At 43.9% G+C, this 11,305-nt stretch overlaps 1 protein-coding gene across 2 annotated transcripts in view; it reads left to right on the forward strand.

The window, feature by feature from the left end:
* The window catches only part of PDE6A (phosphodiesterase 6A), an 89,428-nt gene that overhangs the window by 2,829 nt on the left and 75,294 nt on the right, over nucleotides 1-11,305 (forward strand). For both annotated transcript variants that reach the window (XM_032250254.1, XM_032250253.1), the window contains exons 2-4: nucleotides 7,034-7,186; nucleotides 7,740-7,829; nucleotides 9,227-9,367. In XM_032250254.1, the coding sequence (XP_032106145.1) occupies nucleotides 7,034-7,186; nucleotides 7,740-7,829; nucleotides 9,227-9,367 (384 nt within the window). The remainder of the gene's footprint in view (nucleotides 1-7,033; nucleotides 7,187-7,739; nucleotides 7,830-9,226; nucleotides 9,368-11,305) is intronic.

The raw sequence follows: 11,305 nt of genomic DNA on the forward strand, positions 1-11,305 counted from the left end.
GGGAAGGGGAAGGGAAGGGGAAGGGAAGGGAAGGGGAAGGGAAGGGGAAGGGAAGGGGAAGGGAAGGGGAAGGGGAAGGGGGAGGGAAGGGAAGGGGAAGGGGAAGGTGAACGAAAGGAAAGGAACCATCCAATCAGCTGGGCGAAAAGAAAAAAGAAAAAAATTGCTAAAAAGTAAAGAAAAAAGCTGCAACACCATGATCTAATGAACAGTTCATATTCAATTTGTCATTTGTCTCAGACACCCATGTAGCACTGTCTTTTCAGTCTCCTTGAATCTGAGACAGTTCCTCAGTCTGTCTTTGTTTTCCATGGCACTGACATTTTTGAAGGGTACAAACCAAATCTTTTGTGGAAATGTCCCTTCTCTTGGACTTGTCTGATATTTCTTCATGATTAGATCTAGGTCATGCATTTCTGGCAGGAGCGCCACAGAGGTATTTTCCTTCGTGCTTTACATGCAGGGCATAATGGCAGTCTGTCCCATCACTGGAAGTGTTAAACACTGATCACTTGGTTAAACATTGGCTCTTTCTCTCAGGAGTCCACAGTTCCCTGAGATTCTACTGGCAGTTGTGACAAAGACTTCTTTGATCACCTTGAGCAAATCACACCCTGTCTCTGGACGTTGGCTTTTAAAGGCAGTAATGCAGTTCTCCACCTAGGCCTCTGTCCAGGCCAGCTGCTATTCACCTTCAGAAAAAGTCATGTCCTCAGGGAGGCCCTTTCTAATCCCCCTGTTAGAGCCTCCTCCCTAAGCCATCTCTCATAATAAGCCCTGGAGGTCAGGGACCAGGTCTGCCTTGTCCACCAGGCATTTACTCCAGGACCCAGCACGGTGTCTGGCACAAAGCATGTGCTTGGAAGCACTTGGTAGAAAAGACGCACAATCAAGTAATTATGCAACACTTTCTTTAGCTCTATCTCACCCAAAAGAATGTTTGTCCCATCGTGGCAGGGCCCATGCAGGTCTCATTCACTGCTGCACTGGCCAAAACAGGAGCTGTGTTTGGGCATTTCCAAAATCCAGTCTCTGGACATGGTGTGATTTTGTGCTCATTTTACCTCTGGCTTTACTTCAGTTTAAGGGTCTCAAGGTTAAAAATCGGGGAGGAAGTGGGCTTCAGAGACTGTCTTATCCGACTGCCTTATTTAATAGACAAAGAAACTAAACCCAGGAGAGCTTGGGCAGAGGCTTGCTAACACTTCACTTGCATTAGGGCAAGAATTCAAGCAAGTCATCAGGGTGCGGTAGCTCAGGCCTGTAATCTCAGTACTCTCGGAGGCCAAGGCAGGTGAATCACTTGGGGTCAGGAGTTCAAGACCAGCCTGGCCAACATGGTGAAACCCTGTCTCTACTAAACATACAAAAATTAGCCAGGCATGGTGGTGGGCACCTGTAATCCCCACTATTTGGGAGGCTGAGGCAGGAGAATCTCTTGAACCTGGGAGGTGGAGGTTGCAGTGAGCCAAGACCGAGCCATTGCACTCCAGCCTGGGCAACAAGAGCAAAACTCCGTCTCAAAAAAAATAAATAAAAGAATTCAAACAGGTCATCTTTTAGACTTGGGTTTCTTGGTGTGTCTCTGTGGAAAGCACACCCGGTGGGCTCCCACACAAGGTGCGTGTATCCCGTCATCTCCCCTTGGGCATCCAGGGGCCAGGCAATGGGGCTGCACTCAGAGACTTTCCGGAGGACTCATCCAACTGGACTGGAGTCTATTCTCCCTTCGACTCTTCCTGGACTGTAACTGTAGCCGACAGGGACTGCCTTACTCGTTTCCATTCATATCAATCTGTGTCATAACTGTCATTATCCCTGTTTCACAGATGATGAAGCAGAAACCCACAAAGTGTTGGTAACTTGCTCAGGGTTATGCAGATAGGAAGTGGCAGACTCTGGCTGGTCCAGGCACACAGGTGTTTATAACTAATTGATCACAGTAAGTGATAGATTTCTTTGTCCCCATCCATTCCTACTGCTTCACTCAGCCGCCTAAGAAAAGAAAAAATGGCAGAGAGAAGGGGGATGGGGGAGGGATAGGAGAAATACCTAATGTAGATGACGGGGGAATGGATGCAGCAAACCAACCTGGCACGTGTATACCTATGTAATAAACCTGCACATTCTGCACATGTACCCCAGAACTTAAAGTATAATAATAAAAAAAAGTGAAAAAAAAAAAAAAAAACAACCCTGGCAGACTGGGAATGATTTGAACCCAGGCACTGACCTTGAGCTCACACTCTTTTTTTTTTTTTTTACTGGCTGGTTCAGCCAGGCAGTCATTACAGATCCTTAATTCCTCTTAATTGCTCTGCTCTTCTGTACGCCCTCCCTCTTTAGAAAATGAGGGCATGGCACTGGGCTTTATTTGAGCAAGGTCATTGGATCATGCAGCAGAGAGTTAAGATCTTATGCTTTGAGGTCAGATCTGGACGTGAACCAGGACTCTGTCACTTTCTAAGAATGTGGCCCTGGCAAACCATTTAGCTTGACTGGGTTTATTTCATATGTTGTAAGATGGGGTAATAATACCCACCCCACAGCGTTGTTTGTTGTAAACATTAAATGAGTGAATGATTTCTCATTAGCAGTGTTCTTGGCACACCGTAATGACTCCTATTGGCAACTCCCATTCCTTGTTCCTATTACAACTCTTTTGTTGTTGTTGTTAAGGATCTATTCTAAGTGATGGAGGCTGTGCCAGGTTTGGGTGGAATTTGGAGGAGAATCCAGTCTTGCCCTTCTGGAGCTTTCAGTTTAGATTCTGTTTGTGGGAAAACAGAAGACAGAGATGCTGAGAGCTTCTATATACCCTGGTGTTAAGGGATTGAGGATTCAGGATGTTTTTCTGATTCTAGAAGATCCTGGCTTAGCAGTTTGCAGAGCGTCTGTGCTAAGGGGTGGCCTGTTTCCTTCTATTCCTCCCTCAGAATTTACCCGGGAAACCACACCTCACCTTCCCTGGAAACTTTTGGGGCCTGAGTCAGTCTCTCTGGCCAGTGACTTGGGCCTGCGGGTGAAGGCCGTCCATGCCAGTCATCCCTCTATACTTGGTATTTGCATGTGTTTACATCAGGAAATCTTACTCAATTCGCGGCTCTGGGTAGAAGGCCACCTTGACTACCAAATGGAGACTGGGGCTGGGTGAAGAGGAGGAGGAAGGTGTTGTAGGCAAGGGTCTAGATTCTTTCTGAACCACCAAAAAGTGATATTGTCAGCCTTCAGCACCCTCTACAAACCTGGGAAAGGGTTGCAATTGCTGCATTGTTGAAATGTGAAATCACAAAGGAAGTTCTTTTGGACTGTAATGAACTTCCCCATCCCCTCCAAATTCCTACTTATCTTGAGAATTGCATCAGAAAGACTTGCCAGAGGACTGCCAGATAAAATATAAGACGCCCAGTAGAGTTTGAATTTTAGATAAACAAAGAAGAATATTTGAGTAAAAGAAGGTCCCATGCAATATTTTGTACATAGTTATACTAAAAAAAATTATTTCTAGTTTACCTGAAATTCAAATTTCATTGGGAAGGCTGCCCACTTGTCATTCAGTATGTACTCGTGTATCAATCCTTTCCTCTTTCTCCTTTCGGGAAAACCCACAGGGCCCATCTGTCCCTGTCTGTGTTATTCACCACTGGTCCCTGGCACCTAGCCCAGTGTCTGGGACAGAGTGAGTACTTACTATAGTTTATTGAGTGAGTGAATGAGTAAATGTCAGCCCTTCTCCCGCACTTCCTGTGGCTGATAAATCCCGTTTCTGAAGACCGTACCTGAGATGACTGTCATTTCTAGACCCTCTCACATTTGTTGTCTGCCCCTCCTTTCCTTCATTTCCTATGAGACATGGCACCCAGCACGCTAGAACAGGGAAAAAAAAGAAAAACCCTCAAAGAGGGCCTTATCCAATACCCTGACTTCAGCAAAGGGAAAACTGAAGCTCAAAGAGTTTTCAACCACTGACAATGTTCTGAGTGGCTGTTGAAGCCACTCATAGGACAAGTTTCTCCTTCTCTGGGCCCCCAGGGTGGTCTGCTTCACATGCTTTGAGTCATGGGCTCATGTTTTACATGATAATCCACTATACCATGAGAACCAGTGAGAACAACCTCATCTTACAGCTCTTTGCATATGCAATGCCTGGCATAGTCAGTGCTCAATGAATATGAATGAATCAATCAATCAGTGAATCAATGAATGAATGAGTGGAGCAATTGTGCCACTTACCGCAAGGGAGTTGTCTATGAAATGGGGAAGGTGGCGGTTCTATTTGGCAGGGCTGATGTGAGAGTTAATGAGATAATATATGTAAGTTGTCTAGCTCTGAGCCTAGTGCGTCATTATTACTCAGCAAATAGTAGATCTCATTATGAGACGCAACAGAGCTTGGCGCTGTGAATGTTTGCAAAGGGGAAATGAGGAATCTGGGAATGAGAAGTAGTGCTGCACGGCACTTTAAAATCCAAACTCAGCCAGATGTGGGCTCACACCTGTAAACCCGGCACTTTGGGAGGCTGAGGTGGGAGGATCACTTGACCCCAGCAGTTTGGGACTACCCTGGGCAACACAGCAAAATCCCATCATTACAAAAAATACAAAAATGAGTTGGGTATGGTGGTACACCCCTGTAGGAAGGAGGTTGGGGCTGCAGTGAGCCATGATGGCTCATGGATGGCTCCAGCCTGGATGGCAGAACAAGACCCTGTCTCAAAAATACATACATACATACATACATAAAAATGAAATCTCGTGGCCTCCAAGGCCCTGCTGGATCTGGCCCCTGCCTGCCTCTCTAACTTCCTTGCCCTCCACTTTCCCTCTGCTTTTCCCTCTCTATGCTTCAGGTACACTGATCTTTCTGTTCTTCACAAGGGCCAACCTCATTCCCACCTCCTGGCCTTTGCATGCTCTGTGCTTAGAATGTGCTTCATATACCTGGTTCCCTTGATCCTTCAGCTCTTAGCTCAGCATTCCATCTTCCAAGAAGGCTCCCTGCTCACCAGCCTGCCATCTGATTCATCGCTCTCTACAGCACCATCCAGTCCATTTTCTTCAAAGCAGTTGTCTCAGGCTTGCTTTTTTCTCTGTCTCCCCCTTTGAATGTAAGCTTCACCAGAGCAAGAAATTCATTCTTCTTGTTCATTGCTGTAGTTTCAGGGTCTGGAAGAGTACCTAGCATCTAGATAGCACTCTCTTAATGCTAGCTGAATGAATGAATAACTTTGGGCTTTCGCTAGCTCAGTCTTTGATTCTGGGCTTTAAAATAAATGTAGGTTGCTCTGGTCCGTGCCTCCAAGATGACAAAGAAAAGAAGAAGCAATGGTCATGCCGAAAAGGACCATGGCCACGTGCAGCCTGTTTGCTGCACGAACTGTGCCTGACGTGTGCCCAAGGACAAGGCCATTAAGAAATTCGTCATTTGAACGTAGTGGAGGCCACAGCAGTCAGGGACATTTCTGAAGCAAGTGTCTTGGATGCCTTCGATGTGCTTCCCAAGCTGTGTGTGACGCTACATTATTGTGTGAGTTGTGTAATTCACAGCAAAGTAATCGATCTCATGAAGCCCACAGGGACCAAACACCCCCACTGCGATGTAGACCTGTGGGTGCTGCCCCACGACCTCCACCAAAGCCCGTGTAGGGAGCTGAGTCCTTAAAGCAGAAGACGAACTATTCTCTGGATAAGAGTGAAATGGAAATTGTACTTAAAATAAATAAATAAATAAATAAATTCAGGCTGGTGCAAAAGTAATCATGGTTTTTGCCATTACTTTTAATAGTTTGAGCTAATTGCCTTCTAAGTCTCCTTCCACCTTTAATAATCTGAGGTTCTACGGTATGATTGTTTAGAACATTTTACATGCTGAATATATAGGGATGACAATGATCATGTAAATGTCAGTCAATCGGCAGGAGGATTGCTCATGAGGGGAGTTCCAGGACTGAGAACTCAGCGGGAAAGAGCTTTCTGGTAGATTTAGTAGCATCTGCCTTGGATGCAGGTGAGGCCCAGGTATTTGCTTTCCCTGATAGAAGTGAACAATGGGAAACTAAAATGACTTCATGAAATGAATCCAAGCATACCCCACCCAGGCCTCTGTGCTCAGGCACTCATCAGTAGCTTAGAAAATGACGCAGGTACCACTTCTTGACTAAGGCCTTTTCAGAGATTTTGCTTAATCCTCAAATGTTAACTCAAGTACAACACTACAAGCTTCTCTTAATTCCTTTACCCTTCACCTGGTTTGAAACAGCTTCACTGATAATAATGCTGTTGACTATTTGTTTAATCCCACTCCAACTAGAAGAAATCTATAGATGCAAAGCATCCCTCACTGAATTCCTTCCTCTCTCCCTCCCTCCCTCCCTCCCTTCCTACCTTCCTTTTCTAGAGACAGGTTTTTGCTCTGTCTCTGCCTCTCTAAGAGGCAGCAGAGCTGAGGGCAGGTTCTAGAGTTACACACGCGCACACACACACACCACAAACACACACTCTCTCTCTCCACACGTGACATTAAACTTCTTGAGTTACAGATCCCCCTCTTGTAAGATGGGCTACTAATGGTACCTATCTCATAGCTTATTGCGAAGATTAAAGTAAGATGATGCAGGGAAAATGCCACGCACACTGCCTGCTAGCAACTATCACTGTTGTACTTACTAAAGTCTTTCCCTGGCTTTCTCTTAGCTCTCCCTTGAGTTTTTATTCTGGGATTAATTGTCATCACCTCAAGAAAGCCTTCTCTAACCCTCTCTCTCCAGGCAAAGTCAGTCCCTCACTCCCGTCCCTGGCACCCACACTGCTTTGCACATGTCTCCTCCACAGCCCTCAGTGGATTGCATCTCAGATCTTCTTCTTCTACTGGATTTTGGAAGCTTCCATGGCAGATGTCATCTCTGATTGCCCTGCACCTATTGAAGGGGAATCAGTGGCAGTGCCATCATTCATTTGTCAGCAGGGGCTTTGGGGTGTTCCATGGTTCTTGCCCTTCATTTGCCTGTCTGTGCTTATCTCTGCCTTCCTTTAGGATGAGCATTTCTGTGACTTTGTGGACATCCTCACTGAGTACAAGACCAAGAGCATCTTGGCTTCACCCATAATGAATGGGAAGGATGTGGTAGCCATAATCATGGCTGTGAATAAAGTGGATGGATCCCACTTCACCAAGAGAGATGAAGAGGTAAGAATGCTTTAGAAACTAAGGGTAGCCATGCTAGCACATTCTCCTAGACTATGAAGTCTCCTCAAGTGTGCTCTTTGGCCTGGCTTCAGTTTCCCCATCTGTCAGAAAGGGAATTCACCTGATGTTCTCTGAGGGAGGCAGGATAAAATAATAGTTGAAACATTGGGCTTTGAAGTCAGGAATAGAGAGATAATTGTTCTGTCTCTCCCAATATCTAGCTGTTTGCCTTGTGCAAGTTATTTAACTTCTTTGAACTTCTGTTTTCTTATTTGTAAAATGTTGATAATTTTTCAGTATCAACCTCATAGAGAATTTAACAGGAAAATTCAATAAACAGTAGCTATTTTTCATTAATACACTCCCATCAACATCAACATTCTGTGAGTTTTATACTCATGCAACATCTTATGAGTCTGCATTCTAGGATCCATCTGCCCAAATTGTCTCTGATGAAGCTTTGAAAATATTTAGATATTTGCTGATGGTAGAAGTAGCCGGAGGATGGATTTCTTCTTCTCATCTGCCTCCCTTCATGCTGTTTGATTTTTAGATTCTTCTCAAGTACCTCAATTTTGCAAATCTAATCATGAAGGTGTACCACCTGAGTTACCTGCACAACTGTGAAACTCGACGAGGCCAGGTAAGGGGCTTGGGCCAAGGGAATGGACTGGACGTGTCCTTTCCCTGAAGCATTGATGTGGTCAGGACTGGCAGGCAGATGGGAATAAAGGTGCCTAGGAAGCATTCTCTAGTCTCTGGCCAGCATCACAAGTGTTATGAGGTAGTGGTTGTCTATAAAGCTGTATACCAGAGTGGTAATATGTACAAGCTCCAAGTCAGATGGCTTTGATCTGAATCCCTGCTCAACCATGGACTAGCTCTAAGACCCTAAGCGAGTCACTTAATTTCTCTATGCTTCAGTTTCCCCATTTGAAAAATAGGGATGATTATGGTGCCACCCTCGAAAGGTTGCCATTAATAGTAAATGAGATAATGTATACAGGTATTGATCGACTTACGACCTATGCAACTTACGACCATTCAACTTTACGACCACAATCGGTAGCCACGACTGCTCCACGTCTGGCAGCGCAAACGTTGCCCAGCTGGGCGTACGACAGTGCGGACCAGCTTCCGGCAGCACTACCATCTCCGCGTGCACCATTTCAACTGTACATATAGCCTACTCAACTTACGACCAAATCGTGTTACTACCAGTCCACGGTCCCGACCGTGGTCATAAGTCGAGCACTAGCTGTATAGGGCATTAGGGCTCAATTGAAGTTTCTTATTATTTTTATTAAAGCCTATGAGTTGAATGAAAGGGAAAGAGTTGGACCCAATGTAACACTCAGTTACTTCACCTCTCTGAGCCTCAGTTTCTTTGTCTACAAATGGAAGATAATTGGACTGGGCATGGTGGCTCATGCCTGTAGTCCCAGGATTTTGGGAGGCCAAGGCAGGAGGATCGCTTGAGCCCAGAAGATCAAGACCAGCCTGGGCAACATAGTGAGACCCCATCTCTATTTTTCAAATAAATTTTTTTTAATGAATGATAATTGGCTGGGTAAGGTGGCTCATGCCTATAATCCCAGCACTTTGGGAGGCTAAGGTGGGAGGATTGCTTGAAGCCAGAAGTTTGAAACCAGCTTGGGAAACAATGAAAAATTATTTCTACAAAAAATTTAAAGATTATCTGTGTGCAGTAGTGTGCACCTGTAGTCCCAGCTACTGGGGAGGCTGAGATGGGAGAACTTCTTGAGCCTGGAAGTTGGAGGCTACAGTGAGCTATGATTGTGTTACTGTATTCCAGCCTGGATGACAGAGTAACTCTGCCCCTAAAAAATAAATAAAAATTAAAAACTTTAAAAAATCTAAAGCTAAAAATGGGAGATAGTTAACCTATTTCTCTGGGTTATTGTGAAGGTTAAGTGAAATAAACTCTACAGAACTTTACAGAATTGTTGTTATTCTCCAGCTAAGTGAGCTACTACTTTGCAACTCAAAATCCTTGAATCTATTTTTGTATTTTTTCAGATACTTCTGTGGTCTGGGAGCAAAGTCTTTGAAGAACTTACAGATATCGAAAGACAGTTCCACAAAGCCTTGTACACAGTCCGCGCCTTCCTCAACTGTGACAGATACTCTGTGGGTCTCTTAGACATGACCAAGCAGAAGGTGAGAGAACTTCAGCAACAGACATTTCCAAGAAAATATTAAACAGACACTGACTGACAGCTAGAGTCTGGGCACATATTCAGCTGCACAGGGAAGAGGCTGGGTGAATTGGGGTGGTCATACAAAGTTTTACAGAGGTCTTTACTGAGGAGAGGAATATCAGCCTTTAAAGGGGAAAAGTCAATCTAGGACACAGGTGAGTGAAAACAATCTATAGTTTCCTTAGTCATTTGGAAAGAAAAAAAAAAAATGTGCATGTAAAGAAAGCTGACGAGGTGATGAAGGTGAGTGATAAAGAAGTTTCTATGCGGGTTGAAAGTCCAGGAGAGAGTTGCCAACTTCAGGGATTCTTGAAAACTGTCCTGAAAATTGCTTGTAAAGCTTTGCTGCGATTTATCTATTCCAGGGCTCACCCAGGCAACTGAAGTGGAGGCAGAGGCTGACATCTAGTCCCTCACATGCTCAGGGGCCAGATTTGGGGCAGACACAGCAGTTTAGGAGGCAGAGTTCAATGTAGCTCCCAGCAATTTTTTTTAGATATGTTTCCCCAACTTCCTCATTCCTCTTTGTTTATTTGTTTCTGCCTTATGGGGCTGATCATTTTCTGCCTTGGAACAGAGTTTCAGAGTTATCTAAGTTTGTTATGTCTTATCCTGAAAACCCAAGGATTCCATCAGTTTCATTTTCTATGCCTTGTCATGCTGAGGGCAGTGCCCAGGCCAAGGCAGACTCTCCAGATACATTGGATCAAGGGACCACATGGCTCACAGAATCTAGTCCAGAGGCTCCCAAACTTGGCAATTCATCAGAACCTTCTGATGAGCTGATTAAAAAATTGCTGAACTACATTTTCTGATAGTCTGCCATTTTTTACTTCATGTTTTACAAACATCTTTCCATGTCAGCACATATGAATTGTTTTAAATAAGCCTTTATATTGAAACAAAGGCCTGGCACAGTGGCTCACACCTGTAATCCCAGCACTTTAGGAGGTTGAGGTGGGAGGATGGCTTGAGGCCAGGAGTTCGAGACCAGCTTGGGCAACATAGGGAGACCTGTCTCTACAAAAAATAAAATAAAAATTTAAAAAGAAGCAAAACATAGACACAGAGAAGAAACATTAGTTATAGCTGCTGATATAACAGCTCAACGAGTGAATGTTCCCACGAAACCACCACCAAAATGAAGGAACAGAACACAACAAACAGCACCTCAGCAGCCTCCTTCATACCCTCTGCAATATCTCCCACAGCCTCCTCCAGAAAGGTACCCACCATCTGACCTATAATACCATATTAGTTTTGCCTTGTTGAGGTTCATATAAATGGAATCCTACAATACACATGCTTTTGTGTTTGGCTTCTTTTGATTCATCCTTATTGTTTCATTTAGCATGAGTTCATTCATTATCACTCCTGTGGACTTTTCTAGTATATGAATAATCCGCAACGTATTTATTCATTTCTACTGTTGGTGGACATTTGAGTTTTCAGATCTGGTCTATTGTGAATATTGCTATTATGAACCCTCTGGTACATTAGTAATACATAGTTGCACACTTTCTGTTAGGTATTTACCTAGGAGTAGAATTTCAAAGTACTATCTTTAATAGATATTACCCATCTGATTTTCAAAATGATTGTACGATTTTATACCCTCACCAGCAACGTATAAAGGATTTCTTCATCGATACTTGGTATTATTATTCTTAGTAACTTTAGTCATTCTGGTGAGCATGTGTTTTATCTGTTTTGTTATCAACATGCATTCCCCTAATGACTGATGAGGTTGAATATTTTAAAATACGTTTATTGACCGTTTGGATATATTATTTTGTGAAGTGACTGTTCACATTTTTTCTCATTTAAAAAAATCACATTGCCTTTTTTATCTCACTGATTTGTAGGAGTTCTTTTTTTTTTTTTTGAGACGCAGTTT

This window comes from Sapajus apella, unplaced genomic scaffold (assembly GCF_009761245.1).
Source record: "Sapajus apella isolate SASKATOON/1434 unplaced genomic scaffold, GSC_monkey_1.0 scaffold71, whole genome shotgun sequence".
NCBI lineage: Eukaryota > Metazoa > Chordata > Mammalia > Primates > Cebidae > Sapajus > Sapajus apella.